A 16,888-nucleotide genomic window follows, 5' to 3' on the forward strand; every position below is an offset into this window, starting at 1 on the left:
TTCCTACAGGTCTAGGCTACATCCTGACAAAAAAAAAAGCAATGAGGCTCATAAAACAAATCAGAACGTTTAGCTTAAAATGTTGATAAAATAATATTTATTCACATGATAAGGGCAGCAATGCACACAAGGCAGTAGACTATGCTCAAATGTTTGTTCCATAATGCAATTAGCAGGAAAACACTGTTGTCAAAAGCGCACTGCACATGCGAGCTGTTTCACGAGACAGAGATGAAAATATCCTTTAGAAATGTTTAGAGAAGGGAGCTCTAAAGACAACTAGCCTGGGTTGTTAATATGATTAGGATTGTACCTTTGGCTGCTGGGCAATGAAAGACAGTTGATTTGAAAACCAATAGAACACGAGAGAAATAGGAAACTGGTTTCAATGGGTGGAGGAGATTAATCATAAAATAATTGCCTGCACGTTTGGTTGCATTTTGGCTATGCTACTTTGAAGCGAGGTAAGATATGGTTCATAATATTTACTAAAAGATTCCGTTTCAAACAATTAAGTATATGTTTTCTAAATGCATACTGCCTCCAGCTCATTGCAAAGTGGTGTGTGACGTGCTGAAGCCTGCCTAGTTGCCGATGCACTTGACTGGCAAATAGGAAGTGCGCTTCAATGAATGAATGAATTACATTTTATTTTCGTGTCAAATTTTGTGATAATTCCTTCAGTGTTCTGTGCAGTGCGCACCACATAATAACTGAAAAAGAAGTCAATACATAATAGTAAATAAGGTTATCCAAGCAATAGTTATGTCCCTAGAGAAGTAAAACATAATTAGACCAAAATATATATTTAAGTGATAATGCCAGAGAAGCCAGTGTTTGGAGGATATATTGACACGGGTTTTGTTAGGCCCGAGAAGAAGTCGAGGGCCCGCAAACCGTGCCAATATATCCTCCAAACACCAGCTTCGAGGGCATTTACTTTAATATAACTTGTTACCAACATATAAAAAAAATGATTTACATATTTTCATTATTAATTCTATTTCATCCTTCCCAAGATATAGTCCCGACGCAAATCTAGGGTCGCTACCCAAGCCGGCTGGTCGTTCGTTCTAACGGTTCGGTTGCTAAAGACGCGACCCAGTCGTTCAGTCTAAATCTTCCATTGCCATACTGGCTGGCAATGTTCTTATCCCTTGCTTGCTAGCTAGCGAACTACGGCTAACTTAGAGTCATGTCAAACATTGCAGACAGAATAACAGCAAAGTAGCCGCATTTGCATTTGTTTAAGCTGTTTTCTAGTGGCATTTATTTGGATACATCCATAACAATGAGCTAATGATGCGCTATTTCGCCTGTTATAGAAAATGTGCTCTCTCTCTTCAGGACACTGTTGTTCAGAGGAGCTAGCCAACAACACAACTAACACAATCACTTCAAACTGAATCTTGAAAGACCGCAAACTAGCTGCACTTCGTTTCGTTTTTACCTGTTTTCTATTGATAGTTCTTTGTATATCCATACAAATGATGCTGATTCATTTGATTGGCTGAGAAAAGCTGCCTGCCTGTCTGCCCTGTCCCGACTCCCGACATGTTCATTACTATGGGACAGCTGGAGATAAAATTAGAATATTGAAACAATGTTACAAATGTCGGAGAGAGAGAGACAGCAAGGTTTATACCAAACTCCGCTGTTGAAAACTAAATGTTAGCGTAAAATAAATGTCAGATAACGTCTAGATTATTTTATAGATTGCCTTTTATAAATTGCCTGGCTGAGCTGATGTGACAGTGGATTGCGCACTCAGATGAAACAGAGTAAATAGGCATTTCAACGTCATAGATTTAGCCGGTGGTCATTTGTGGAATAGACACCGTCTGGAATGTGGTTTTAACCTATCAGCATTCAGGATTAGACCCACCCATTGTATAAATACAGATAAATAAATACTTAAAAATGAAATGGAAGGCATTTGAACCAAGTCTGTCACAAAGAGTGTAAGATTCAAGTGTAAGACAGGCCTACACACAATCTATACATATGTGCCATTTGCTATTTAAGGGCAAAATATTTTTTTATTCCAGGCTTTCTCTAGAAATTCTGCAAATGGAAATACACAATGGACAAAAAAAAATCTGTTTCACCTCATTGCTCAGAAATATAATGCCAGGGTATATCTGGTGTGCTTTCTGGAACAAGGACAAGCATATATCGTGGTAGAAAGGGAAATAGAGGATCAAATGTAATTCTCTATTTTTTCGAGGTCACAATAATTACTTAGTCTTTCCTCTTCCATTTCACCACAATACCGACGTGTTTCAATACCCAGAGGCAATATCCCTGATCTTACCTGTTTCAATACCCACAGGCAATATCCCTGATCTTACCTGTTTCAATACCCAGAGGTATTACCACCCTGCATACCACTGCTGGCTTGCTTCTGAAGCTAAGCAGGGTTGGTCCTGGTCAGTCCCTGGTTGGGAGACCAGATGCTGCTGGAAGTGGTATTGGAGGGCCAGTAGGAGGCACTCTTTCCTCTGGTCTAATAAAATATCCCAATGCCCCAGGGCAGTGATTGGGGACACTGCACTGTGTGTAGGGTGCCGTCTTTCGGATGGGACGTTAAACGGGTGTCCTGACTCTCTGAGGTCATTAAAGATCCCATGGCACTTATCGTAAGAGTAAGAGTAAGAGTAAGAGTAGGGGTGTTAACCCCGGTGTCCTGGCTAAATTCCCAATCTGGCCCTCAAACCATCACGGTCACCTAATAATCCCCAGTTTACAATTGGCTCATTCATCCCCCTCCTCTCCCCTGTAACTATTCCCCAGGTCGTTGCTGCAAATGAGAACGTGTTCTCAGTCAACTTACCTGGTAAAATAACGGTAAAATAAATAAATAAAAAGAGGCAATATCCCTGATCTTAACTGTGCACATAGCGATCTCTTGCTGTTAGGTAGGTTATACATAATATATTTCTCATTAACGAATTCACCCTTAATCAAACGAAAGGTTCTCAATTTGGGTTTATGATTAATCTCCTCCACCCATTTTTTCCCCCATATTGCATCATCAGTTGTTTTTTAATAGTGTCTATGTCTCCCTTAATTTGATTTTTGTACAACTCTCCACAGTCAGACTATTGGAAAAGGTCAGACATTTTAGTTTCCCAGGCTCCCAATATGGAGAGATCCCATTGAAAAACTTTGCTGGCTATTATGGCAATTGACATATCCATGTAATGAATACTCAGGAGAAAAAGGTGTAGATTCACGCGCAGAGCGCAGCAGGTTTTTATTTCGCCTTCACAGAAGGCAGGAATCGTGGTCACAGGCAGGCAATGGTCATACACAGGTAGGCAAACAGGCAGGGGAATCAGAACTAGGACTGAAGGCTATAACTGGTTCTCACAATCGAGCTAGGAAAATGCTTAGTAGAGTCAAAACGAACAATACCTCACAAAGGCACAAACAGAATGAACTGAACTAAATAAGGAGCTGATGAGACCAGGTGAGTAACTAACAGGTGAAATCAATGAACAAAAATGAAAGACAGGGCTACATTCAAGAACACTATGAAACAGCACACAAGGTTTACTAAGAAAATAAATACAGAACCTTACAATCCAAAAGTGTATTCCAAGGTCTCACCATACACACCTTACAGGGTTCCCAGCGCATGTCCCCAGCTATTGCCAGTATAGGTGCAAACTTGCGGACACCTAAAAAGTAGCGTACTGCTCTGTTATGGACATGTTTGTTTTTGAGATACTTCTTAGCACCCCACACTCCTGCTGAATAGTCCAGAACAGGACACACGTCTGATGCAGTTTGGAATAAGTAGAATAACCAATATCTTTGAGTGTTTTTGATTTTCCTAGAACTTCCCCAAGAGCTCTACTTGCTGAGTCGGCCAGGGCAGATGTGCCGCATAGAAAGGTCATGTGTTCATCAATAAAAAACTGTTGAGAAATAAAAATAGTAGCTCTTTTTTAAAGCGCGTTTCACTCTAGCAGCAACCAACAGCTGTTTGATGAGCTGAAGCAGCTGCTCTGGTGCTACATTGACTGGTATTTAAATAAATGAATAGGCCAAATTGCATTATTTCGCAATGGGATTATCATTTTCTGGGGACAATTGGCTGGCGGCAATTTTTTTAATCGGCTTTTCATATTATTTTTTATCAGCTTTTGGCTGTTACCGGCTAAAGGAAACCCTGCTGTTGGGGGTTGTGAATGTGCCTGCATGTGTGTGTGCATCTGTGTGTTTTCCAACCCTCAATGTCACAGGCATTTGTCTGAAACCAGGCCAAATTCTTTAAATTGGACATTTGTGTGTCCCAGTTTGTCAGCCATCAAACCTCTAGTCCACTCCCTTTCAATCACCTCACCACTGAACGGGGGCTAAGTGTCTATTTTAGCCTCCAAGTATCAGTCAGAAGCACTAGCTAGTAGAAGCACTCTTACAGCTAACTCCTGGCTAGGATAAGCAAGGCTATGCTCCTAATGGGATTAAACAGGTAGATCTAATTGCTAGCTGTTTTATCATATGGCAGGTTAATTAGCATTCCAGTTCCCTCTACTCCTCGTGCCCTGTGGCTGTTAGCAGCATCACTCTTTTGATCAACTCTACACTGACGTGTAGTCGCCAGCAGCCATTTTGTAAAGCTCCCACTATGAATAGTGCTTACAGAGGGGTTCACAATGAACTACCTAAGCTAAATGCAGCAGCTATGTAAATGCAGCTTGCAGAGCTTTTCAGTTTGAGGCTACTTAAACATGAACAGTTGTGTTTGTTTATATACAGTTAACCAGCCCACATTTCTTCATATTAACTCTGTTTAAACATGACGCTATTTCAGTGCAAAAGTTGTTGCAGCTATTTTATAAAGCAGTCTTACTTATTGAGCTCTTTGCATGTTTCCCATTGCCAGGACTTCATAGAGCCCTCCGTGTCACTGCAGGAGGAAACTGGCTGTCCTGGAGACGGGGGGAGGAACATTTTGGATCTGGACGTCCCTGATCTGGAGAAAGCTGGAGCCACTGAGAAGACCACTGCCATCTCTGTGAAGAGTGGAGTGTGAGTATCAATCAGGTGACCAAGGTTGAAGTCAATTCAGGAAGTAAATTTAAATTATGTTTACTTCCTGAATTTAAATGGAATTGACCCCAATCCTGCAGAAGACCAGTTACAATAACATCTCAATAGATGTGCAGCCCAACAATCTAAAGTTCACATAGTTTCATATAATTTTGTCATTCACTACTCACTGTGCCTCTGTGGTGCTGATGGTCTCTGGGCTTTGGTGGGTTTCAGATGGGTGGCGTATAGCGAGCGATGCTTCGGCGGAGAGCAGTGCATACTGGAGAAAGGCAAACATCCTGCCACTCTGCACTGGGGTGGCAACTATGGAGCAGCTAAGTCTATCAGACCCATACGATTGGTGAGCTCTGTTTCATAACCTATTAGAGGAATAGATCTACATATTTGTATTTGTACAAATAAGAGTGTCATAAGAATGTCAAAGGAGTGACATATGCGGATGATATCCCTCCTATGTCTCTCCAATGTAGCTCTAGGGCACAATGAAAAATACACTGAGTGTACAAAACATTAGGAACACCTTCCTAATATTGAGTTGCACCCCTTTTTGCTCTCAGAACAGCCTCAATTCGTCGGGGCATGGACTCTACAAGGTGTCAAAAGCATTTCCATAGGGATGCTGGCCCATGCTGACTCCAATGCTTCCCACAGTTGTGTCAAGTTGGCTGGATGTCCTTTAGGTGGTGGACCATTCTTGATACACACGGGAAACTGTTTAGCATGAAAAACCCAGCAGCGTTGCGGTTCTTGACACACTCAAACCAGTGCGCCTGGCACGTACTACCATATCCCATTCTAAGGCACTTAAATATTTTGTCCTTCCCGTTCACCCTCTGAATGGCGCACATACACAATCCATGTCTCAATTGTCTCGAGGCTTAAAAATCCCTCCCCTTCATCTACACTGATTTGAAGTGGATTGAAGGTGACATCAATACGGGATCATAGCTTTCACCTGGTCAGTCTATGTCATGTAAAGTGCAGGTGTACCTGATGCTTTGTACATTCAGTGTATGCTATAGATGTTGGGAAATATGACTTGGGAAATATGTCAAGAAGTCTCTTTTTTTTTATTGCAGGAACTTTGTGGCACCGGAGAACCAAAGGTCTTGGTATGTATATGGAATTCCGCCACATTATTTTCACCTGTCAAAAGACTAGTGAAAAGGGCAATTTTTTTGTCATTAGTTTCAGCTGTGAAGTGTGTACTGAGTTGTGCTTTTGTGTCTCCAGCTGCGGGCCTACAGCCAGCCCCAATACGGGGGAGTGAGTGAGGAGTACGAGGGGGAGGCAGGACACTGTGGATCTCCCTCCCCCATGTCCTTCAGAGTCATCAGGGGAAAGTGAGTACTAGAGGACTACATACCATTGTACTATTGGATCTGTACTGATCTTAGAGGTGGAGTTATGTCCCCTCTTACTATGTAAAACACTTTGAGCAGTGTAAAAGTGCTATATAAATACCCAAAATTATTATTATGGGTCAATGCAAATTTGAACTTCACAATTTCCCTTATAGGTTGTTGCTTATTAAGGCTTGTCAGTAGCCTAATGTAGGCATGCCACAATGTATCTTTCACTGTAGTTGCCATAGGAGGCAGAGAACATGTGTCTGTGATGCTTATTTATGTCTAAATCATACTTACTGCTCTTTCTGCCCCTTTCCAGCTGGCTGCTCTTTGATGAGGATGGTTACTGTGGAAACCAGTATGTTCTGGGAGAGGGTCTTTATCCTGACCTCATTTCCTGTGGCTGTGTGGACACTTCTGTCAAATCACTAAGGCCCATTCCCTATGTGAGTGTACCTGGCATGACCTCAGCCCATTTACTGCTATCTTTAGGTAGCACCACAAGCTAGATGAAACATGTGAGCACACATGCAATTTAACCATATTATATGCCATGATAAATAGATTAAGGTAGATTCCGTTCATCCGCCATTGCAGTTCATTGCAGTGCCATTAACGACAACCTATTCCCCATAATGCACTACCTTTGACCAGAGACAAGTCTTAGTACTGCTGGCCGGCCAAAAGCAGTGGACTGCTTTACGAATATACGTTTTTTTGGGGTGTTTTGCCCTAATATAGTTCAATACAGGCACTTTGAAAAAGGATAGAACATAAGTACAGTACATCCAATGGCGTTCTCATCTAAGATGGCTGCTCTCCCTTCCTGTTGTGTCTGTAGAGTTTCTCCGACCCGTCCATCAGCCTGTTCTCCCTGGATTACTTAGAGGGCCTGAAGATGGTTGCCGTAACACCAACAGAGCACATGAAGGACTTCTTCACTCAGTCTCTGCGGGTTGACAGTGGACTGTGAGTAGAGAGAGAGCCTGCCATCTCCTATGTCACTAAACAGCAAACATTACTGCCAGACACTATACAGTACATAGAGAAGGAACACAGATTCTTTTGCATCAGGCCGATGTCATGTTCAGTAAGAAAACAAGTGAAACAGGGAGGTACTACCCAAACTTGTTTCAAGACGTTTCTCTACGTTTTGCACTAATGAATGTGTGTGTCTTTGGCAGGTGGGTGGTGTATGAATACAGTCACTATAAGGGCCGTCAGATGCTGCTGCAGCCAGGGGAGCTTCCTGTGTGGGGAGAGCACAGCGGCTGGGACACCATTGCCTCCTTACGGCCCCTCAAACAGGTACAATACACACACACAAAACTGACATTTGAGTCGCTCTCATCAAAGTGTCCTTTGTTACTGCATAAGATTCAACTTAAGCCGGGTGTACACTACACGATTTTGGCCCCGATTTAGCTGTCCCAGACAAGTTTTTGAGATCAGAAACAAAATCCCCATGTCGTTGTCTACTCGGGGCGCACGGCCGTCACCGACGCTCATTTAATGTGAGCGGGTCAAAGACGCAATCTTAGGGCTATCGATCTCGTCTTTGAGCAGTCCCAGACGTCCCGATATTACGTCCCTGCAATGCTCTTGCTGTGTGAGATGTGCAACGGCAAGTTTTGAGAATGGTGATGAGCAATAGCCAACGTGAATTTGCCACAGAAGGCAATGAGATGATGTTGTTTCGCATCACCCAGAATGTGTAGACTCTGGAGCACTAGCAATGACTACTACTGGTATGTGTTTGTATTTGCCTTTAACCAAAGCAAAGTGTCAAATCGTAACAACTCTGATGTTCACAAGCGATGTTATTCAATTCAAAATGTTGGCTAGATATTTCAACTCTGTATGGCAAGTGTGAGTATCTGACTGAATATTTATGAGGCTTCTTTGAGCCACAGCTCGTAGCTACGTTAAATCTAATCACATTGTTTTAGCGAGACAGTGAATCCTCACGACCAAGTGAAAAGTCTTGTAGTGTGTGACCCCATCTGTGCCACATCGTTTAGTGTGTGACCCCGTCTGTGCCACATCGTTTAGTGTGTGACCCCGTCTGTGCCACATCGTTTAGTGTGCGACCCCGTCTGTGCCACATCGTTTAGTGTGTGACCCCGTCTGTGCCACATCGTTTAGTGTGCGACCCCGTCTGTGCCACATCGTTTAGTGTGTGACCCCGTCTGTGCCACATCGTTTAGTGTGTGACCCCGTCTGTGCCACATCGTTTAGTGTGTGACCCCGTCTGTGCCACATCGTTTAGTGTGTGACCCCGTCTGTGCCACATCGTTTAGTGTGTGACCCCCTCTGTGCCACATCGTTTAGTGTGTGACCCCGCCTGTGCCACATCGTTTAGTGTGTGACCCTGTCTGTGTCACATCGTTTAGTGTGTGCACCACTATGTTGGGAACACAAAATAAACTACCTGCAAGACGGTTGTTTAATGTGAGATGCTCAGCGATGTTAGGATTTTGAAAGTCGTGTAGTGTCCAACCGGCTTTTCCTGTATGTTCACATTCCATTGGGGGTTATGCATGTGTCTGGTGGTGATGTAGTGTAAGTGTGTTAGGGGGTTGTGTGGCTGGCACAGTATTATTATTTTAGCTGTGTACGTGCATGCATGCGTGGGTGCGTGTTTTTAGAAGAGAGAGAGTATTGAACTCTTCTGCGTATATGGTTGTTGTTGAATTCTAGCATGCAGTCAACACACAGAAGCTCCATGCTTGGGACTTTGAGCCTGAAGCCTGCTGGGTCCTGATAAAACCCACTTCCCAGAAAGTTATTTATACCCTGTGACAGACAGACAAGGCTTAGCACTGACGTGTGTGTGTGCGTGTGCGTGCGTGTGGCGGAGCGCTACTCTCACCCTATTTGTTGACAAGACAGACAGGATGTGAAAGGGGTCGTGGGGATTTATACCCGTTTCTCACTCAAGCTGATTTGACTGAAGCCATATGCAGCTATATAAGTTCTTCCACTTGCACATATTCCATGATGTGGCATGGGTCACGTTTCCCATTGACCTCTATGAGTGCATCACTCTCGTCTGTGCAGTATAACATGATACTAATGTTTCTGTTTCAAAATAGCTCGGTATACGGTATGACCGCCCAAGCCTAGTGCTATGTTACTGATGATTCAGTACCACAGTGCCTACAGAAAGTATTCATACCTCTTGACTTATTCCACATTTTGTTGTGTTGCAGCCTGAATTCAAAATGTATTAAATAGATGTTTTTCTCCAACATCTACACACAATACCCCATAATGGCAAAGTGAAAACATGTTTTTAGATTTTTTTGCAAATGTATTGAAAATGCAATACAGAAATATCTAATTTACGTAAGTTTTCACACCCCCTGAGTCAACACGTTATAATCCCCTTTGGGAGCGATTACAGCTGTGAGTCTTTCTGGGTAAGTATCTTAATTTAGAGCTTTGCACAATTGTATTGTACAATATTTGCACATTATTCTTTTTTAAATTCTTCAAGCTCAGTCAAGTTGGTTGTTAATCATTGCTAGACAGTCATTTTCAAGTCTTGCCATAGATTTCCAATTGGATTTTAAATCAAAACTATAACTAAGCCACTCAGGAACATTCAATGTCATCTTGGTAAACGACTCCAGTGTATTAAAATAAACTGAATGGAGCTAAGCACAGGCCTTGTTTTTTTGGTTATTGTCCTGCTGAAAGGGGAATTAATCTCCCAGTGTCTGGTGGAAAGAAGACTGAACCAGGTTTTCCTCTAGGATTTTGCCAGTGCTTAGCTCCATTCCATTTATTTTTATCCTGAAAAACTCCCCAGTCCTTAGCAATTACAAGCAAACTCATAACATGATGCAGCCACATCAATGCTTGAAAATATGGAGAGTGGTACTCAGTAATGTGTTGTATTGGATTTTCCCCAAACATAACACTTTGTATTCAGGGCAAAAAGTGAATTCCTATACCACATTTTTTGCAGTATTACTTAAGTGACTTGTTGCAAACAGGATGCATGTTTTGGAATATTTTGATTCTGTACAGGCTTCCTTCTTTTCACTCTGTCAATTAGGTTAGTATTGTGGAGTAACTACAATGTTAATCCATCTTCATCTCCTATCACAGCCATTAAACTCTAACTGTTTTAAAGTCACAATTGGCCTATGGTGAAATCCCTGTTTCCTTCCTCTCCGACAACTGAGTTAGGAAGGACGCCTGTATATTTGTGGTGACTGAGTGTATATGATACACCATCCAACGTGTAATTAATGACTTCACCATGCTCAAAGCGACAGTCAATTTCTGCTTTTTTTTTTTTACCTATCTACCAATAGTTGCCCTTCTTTGCGAGGCATGGGAAAACCTCCCTGGTCTGTGGTTGAATCTGTGTTTGAAATTCACAGCTCGACTGAGGGACCTTACAGATAATGTATGTGTGTATCAAGGCACAAAGCGATACCCAAATGCAGACACAGGAGGCAGATGGTTGGAGTCTTACATTGTTTATTAATCCAAAGAGGTAGGCAAGAGAATGATCGTGGACATGCAAAAAGGTCAAAACCAAATCAGAGTCCAGGAGGTACAGAGTGGCAGACAGCCTCATCGTCAAGGTAGGCAGAAGGGTCAGGCAGGCAGGTACAAAGTCCAGAAACAGGCAAGGGTCAAAACCGGGAGGACTAGAAAAAGGAGAATGCAAAAAGCAGGAGAATGGGAAAACCGCTGGTTGACCTGGAAACATACAAGACGAACTGGCACAGAGAGACAGGAAACACAGGGATAAATACACTGGGGAAAACAAGTGACACCTGGAGGGGGTGGAGACAATAATGAGGACAGGTGAAACTGATCAGGGTGTGACGGTGTGGGGTACAGAAATGACTGATGTCATCATTCAAAAATTACGTTAAACACTATCATTGCACACAGAGTGAGTCTATGCAACTTATTATCTGACTTAAGCAAATTTTTACTCCTGAACTTATTTATGCTTGACATAACAAAGGGGTTGAATACGTATTGACTCAAGACATTTCAGCTTTTTGTTTTTAATTAATTTCTAAAAATGTCTAAAAACATAGTTCCTCTTTGACTTTATGGGGTATTTTGAGTAGGCCAGTGACACAAAATCTCAATGTAATACATTTTAAATTCAGCCTGTAGGACAACAAAGTGTGGAAAAAGTCAAGGGTGTGTGTCACGGCTGTTTAAAGAAGAGGACCAAGATGCAGCGTACATTTTCTTTTATTTAATAAAAATGACGCCGAACAAAACAATAAACACTACAAAAACAAACCGTGAAGCTAAAGGCTATGTGCCTTAAACAACGTCAACTTCCCACAAAGACAGGTGGAAAAAAGGGATACCTAAGTATGGTTCTCAATCAGAGACAACGATAGACAGCTGCCTCTGATTGAGAACCACACCTGTCCAAACACAAAGAAATAGAAAACATAGAAATAAAGAAACTAGAATGCCCACCCTAGTCCCACCCTGGCCTAACAAAAATAGAGAATAAAAGCCTCTCTATGGCCAGAGCGTGACAGTGTGAATACTTTCTGAAAGCACTAGAGTTAGAGTTCTAGACTGGCTTACGCTAGCCTGACGTGTTATATAGCAGGGTTTCTTACATTACTCAACCCTTAGAGAAACTACCAGATAATAGGATAGCCCCTGTAATTATTTAATTGTTGCAAAAGTATGTATTGTGAGCGAAAATATAAACGCAACATGCAACAATTTCATTGATTTTACTGAGTTACAATTCATATGAGGAAATTTATTAGGCCCTAATCTATAAATTTCACACAACTAGGAATGCAGATATGCATCTGTTGGTCAAAGATACCTTTAAAAACAATGGGCCTCAGGATCGGTATTTTTGTGCATTCGAATTGCAAAAAAATGGGGGGGCACACAATGCAAATAGTCCGGGTAGCCATTTGATTATCTGTTCAGGAGTCCTATGGCTTGGGGGTAAAAACTTTTGAGAAGTCTTTATGTCCTAGATCTGGCACTCCGGTACCGCTTGCTTTGCGGTAGTAGAGAGAACAGTCTATGACTGGGGTGGCTGGGGTCTTTAACAATTTTTAGGGCCTTCCTCTGACACCGCCTGGTGTAGAGGTCCTGGATGGCAGGCAGCTTATCCCCAGTGATGTACTGGGCCGTACGCACTACCCTCTGTAGTGCCTTGCGGTCGGAGGCCGAGCAATTGCCATACCAGGCAGTGATGCAACCAGTCAGGATGCTCTCGATGTTGCAGCTGTAGAACCTTTTGAGGATCTCAGGACCCATGCCAAATATTTTTAGTTTCCTGAGGGGGAATAGGCTTTGTCATGCCCTCTTCACGTCTGTCTTGGTGTGTTTGGACCATTCTAGTTTGTTGGTGATGTGGACACCAAGGAACTTGAAGCTCTCAACCTGCTCCGCTACAGCCCCATAAATGAGAATGGGGACGTACTCGGTCCTCCTTTTCCTGTAGTCCACAATTATCTCCTTAGTCTTGGTTACGTTGAGGGATAGGTTGTTTTTCTGGCACCACCCGGCCAGGTCTCTGACCTCCTCCCTATAGGCTGTCTCGTCGTTGTCGGTGATCAGGCCCAACACTGTTGTGTCGTCTGCAAACTTAATGATGGTGTTGGAGTCGTGCCCGGCCATGCAGTCGTGGATGAACAGGGAGTACAGGAGGGGACTGAGCACGCACCCCTGAGGAGCTCCAGTGTTGAGGATCAGCGTGGCAAAGGTGTTGCTTCCTACCCACACCACCTGGGGGCGGCCGGTCAGGAAGTCGAGGATCCAGTTGCAGAGGGAGGTGTTTAGTCCCAGGATCTTTAGCTTAGTGATGATCTTTGAGGGTACTATGGTGTTGAACACTGAGCTGTAGTCAATGAATAGCATTCTCACATAAGTGTTCCTTTTGTCCAGGTGTGAAAAGTCAGTGTGGAGTGCAATAGAGATTGCATCATCTGTGGATCTGTTTGGGCTGTATGCAAATTGGAGTGGGTCTAGGGTTTCTGGGATAATGGTGTTGATGTTAGCTATTACCAGTCTTTCAAAGCACTTCATGACTACGGACGTGACTGCTACGGGTCGGTAGTCATTTAGGCAGGTTGCCTTTGTGTTCTTGGGCACAGGGACTATGGTGGTCTGCTTGAAACATGTTGGTATTACAGACTCAATCAGGGATATGTTGAAAATGTCAGTGAAGGCACCTGCCAGTTGGTCAGCACATGCCCAGAGCACACGTCCTGGTAATCCGTCTGGCCCCGCTGCCTTGTGTATGTTGACCTGTTTAAAGGTCTTACTCACGTCGGCTACCGAGAGCGTGATCACACAGTCGCCCGGAACAGCTGATGCTCTCATGCATGCCTCAGTGTTGCTTGCCTCGAAGCGAGCATAGAAGTGATTTAGCTCGTCTGGTAGGCTCGTGTCACTGGGCAGCTCGCGGCTGTGCTTCCCTTTGTAATCTGTAATAGTTTGCAAGCCCTGCCATATAAGACGAGCGTCGGAACCGGTGTAGTATGATTCAATCTTAGCTCTGTATTGACACTTTGCCTGTTGGATGGTTCGTCGCAGGGCATAGCAGGATTTCTTGTAAGCTTCCGGGTTAGAGTCCTGCACCTTGAAAGCGGCAGCTCTGCCCTTTAGCTCAGTGTGAATGTTGCCTGTAATCCATGGCTTCTGGTTGGGGTATGTACGTACAGTCACTGTGGGGACGACACTTTGGCAAAAGAGAAATGCTCACTAACAGGGATGTAAACAAATTTGTAAACAAATACATTTACATTACATTTAAGTCATTTAGCAGACGCTCTTATCCAGAGCGACTTACAAATTGGTGCATTCACCTTATGACATCCAGTGGAACAGCCACTTTACAATAGTGCATCTAAATCTTTTAAGGGGGGGATCAGAAGGATTACTTTATCCTATCCTAGGTATTCCTTAAAGAGGTGGGGTTTCAGGTGTCTCCGGAAGGTGGTGATTGACTCCGCTGTCCTGGTGTCGTGAGGGAGTTTGTTCCACCATTGGGGTGCCAGAGCAGCGAACAGTTTTGACTGGGCTGAGCGGGAACTGTACTTCCTCAGTGGTAGGGGGGCGAGCAGGCCAGAGGTGGATGAACGCAGTGCCCTTGTTTGGGTGTAGGGCCTGATCAGAGCCTGAAGGTACTGAGGTGCCGTTCCCCTCACAGCTCCGTAGGCAAGCACCATGGTCCTGTAGCGGATGCGAGCTTCAACTGGAAGCCAGTGGAGAGAGCGGAGGAGCGGGGTGACGTGAGAGAACTTGGGAAGGTTGAACACCAGACGGGCTGCGGCGTTCTGGATGAGTTGTAGGGGTTTAATGGCACAGGCAGGGAGCCCAGCCAACAGCGAGTTGCAGTAATCCAGACGGGAGATGACAAGTGCCTGGATTAGGACCTGCGCCGCTTCCTGTGTGAGGCAGGGTCGTACTCTGCGGATGTTGTAGAGCATGAACCTACAGGAACGGGCCACCGCCTTGATGTTAGTTGAGAACGACAGGGTGTTGTCCAGGATCACGCCGAGATTCTTAGCGCTCTGGGAGGAGGACACAATGGAGTTGTCAACCGTGATGGCGAGATCATGGAACGGGTAGTCCTTCCCCGGGAGGAAGAGCAGCTCCGTCTTGCCGAGGTTCAGCTTGAGGTGGTGATCCGTCATCCACACTGATATGTCTGCCAGACATGCGATTCGCCACCTGGTTATCAGAAGGGGGAAAGGAGAAGATTAATTGTGTGTCGTCTGCATAGCAATGATAGGAGAGACCATGTGAGGTTATGACAGAGCCAAGTGACTTGGTGTATAGCGAGAATAGGAGAGGGCCTAGAACAGAGCCCTGGGGGACACCAGTGATGAGAGCACGTGGTGAGGAGACAGATTCTCGCCACGCCACCTGGTAGGAGCGACCTGTCAGGTAGGACGCAATCCAAGCGTGGGCCGCGCCGGAGATGCCCAACTCGGAGAGGGTGGAGAGGAGGATCTGATGGTTCACAGTATCAAAGGCAGCCGATAGGTCTAGAAGGATGAGAGCAGAGGAGAGAGAGTTAGCTTTAGCAGTGCGGAGCGCCTCCGTGACACAGAGAAGAGCAGTCTCAGTTGAATGACTAGTCTTGAAACCTGACTGATTTGGATCAAGAAGGTCATTCTGAGAGAGATAGCAGGAGAGCTGGCCAAGGACGGCACGTTCAAGAGTTTTGGAGAGAAAAGAAAGAAGGGATACTGGTCTGTAGTTGTTGACATCGGAGGGATCGAGTGTAGGTTTTTTCAGAAGGGGTGCAACTCTCGCTCTCTTGAAGACGGAAGGGACGTAGCCAGCGGTCAAGGATGAGTTGATGAGCGAGGTGAGGTAAGGGAGAAGGTCTCCGGAAATGGTCTGGAGAAGAGTGGAGGGGATAGGGTCAAGCGGGCAGGTTGTTGGGCGGCCGGCCGTCACAAGACAAGAGATTTCATCTGGAGAGAGAGGGGAGAAAGAGGTCAGAGCACAGGGTAGGGCAGTGTGAGCAGAACCAGCGGTGTCGTTTGACTTAGCAAACGAGGATCGGATGTCGTTGACCTTCTTTTCAAAATGGTTGACGAAGTCATCTGCAGAGAGGGAGGACGGGGGGGGGGGGGATTCAGGAGGGAGGAGAAGGTGGCAAAGAGCTTCCTAGGGTTAGAGGCAGATGCTTGGAATTTAGAGTGGTAGAAAGTGGCTTTAGCAGCAGAGACAGAAGAGGAAAATGTAGAGAGGAGGGAGTGAAAGGATGCCAGGTCCGCAGGGAGGCGAGTTTTCCTCCATTTCCGCTCGGCTGCCCGGAGCCCTGTTCTGTAAGCTCGCAATGAGTCGTCGAGCAACGGAGCAGGAGGGGAGTACCGAGCCGGCCTGGAGGATAGGGGACATAGAGAGTCAAAGGATGCAGAAAGGGAGGAGAGGAGGGTTGAGGAGGCAGAATCAGGAGATAGGTTGGAGAAGGTTTGAGCAGAGGGAAGAGATGATAGGATGGAAGAGGAGAGAGTAGCGGGGGAGAGAGAGCGAAGGTTGGGACGGCGCGATACCATCCGAGTAGGGGCAGTGTGGGAAGTGTTGGATGAGAGCGAGAGGGAAAAGGATACAAGGTAGTGGTCGGAGACTAGGAGGGGAGTTGCAATGAGTTTAGTGGAAGAACAGCATCTAGTAAAGATGAGGTCAAGCGTATTGCCTGCCTTGTGAGTAGGGGGGGAAGGTGAGAGGGTGAGGTCAAAAGAGGAGAGGATTGGAAAGAAGGAGGCAGAGAGGAATGAGTCAAAGGTAGACGTTAAAGGTTAAAGTCACCCAGAACTGTGAGAGGTGAGCCGTCCTCAGGAAAGGAGCTTATCAAGGCATCAAGCTCATTGATGAACTCTCCAAGTTCAGACCGATGGGTAAGGGGAGAAAGAGAGAATGACCACTTGGGAGAGATGAGGATCCCGGTGCCACCACCCCGCTGACCAGAAGCACTCGGAGTGTGCGAG

The 16,888-nt window shown here is 44.9% G+C and overlaps 1 protein-coding gene across 2 annotated transcripts in view; it reads left to right on the forward strand.

Moving 5' to 3' along the window:
• LOC129818796 (uncharacterized) overlaps window positions 1–16,888 on the forward strand; it is an 80,990-nt gene that overhangs the window by 60,099 nt on the left and 4,003 nt on the right. Inside the window, exons 13-19 of one of the 2 annotated variants that reach the window (XM_055875047.1) lie at window positions 4,925–5,040; window positions 5,278–5,404; window positions 6,144–6,176; window positions 6,298–6,407; window positions 6,733–6,859; window positions 7,255–7,382; window positions 7,598–7,721. In XM_055875047.1, coding sequence (XP_055731022.1) covers window positions 4,925–5,040; window positions 5,278–5,404; window positions 6,144–6,176; window positions 6,298–6,407; window positions 6,733–6,859; window positions 7,255–7,382; window positions 7,598–7,721 — 765 coding nt within the window. Of the gene's footprint in view, window positions 1–4,894; window positions 5,041–5,277; window positions 5,405–6,143; window positions 6,177–6,297; window positions 6,408–6,732; window positions 6,860–7,254; window positions 7,383–7,597; window positions 7,722–16,888 lie in introns of both variants that reach the window. The other variant, XM_055875038.1, reaches the window with a different exon arrangement.

This window comes from Salvelinus fontinalis, chromosome 2, assembly GCF_029448725.1.
Source record: "Salvelinus fontinalis isolate EN_2023a chromosome 2, ASM2944872v1, whole genome shotgun sequence".
NCBI lineage: Eukaryota > Metazoa > Chordata > Actinopteri > Salmoniformes > Salmonidae > Salvelinus > Salvelinus fontinalis.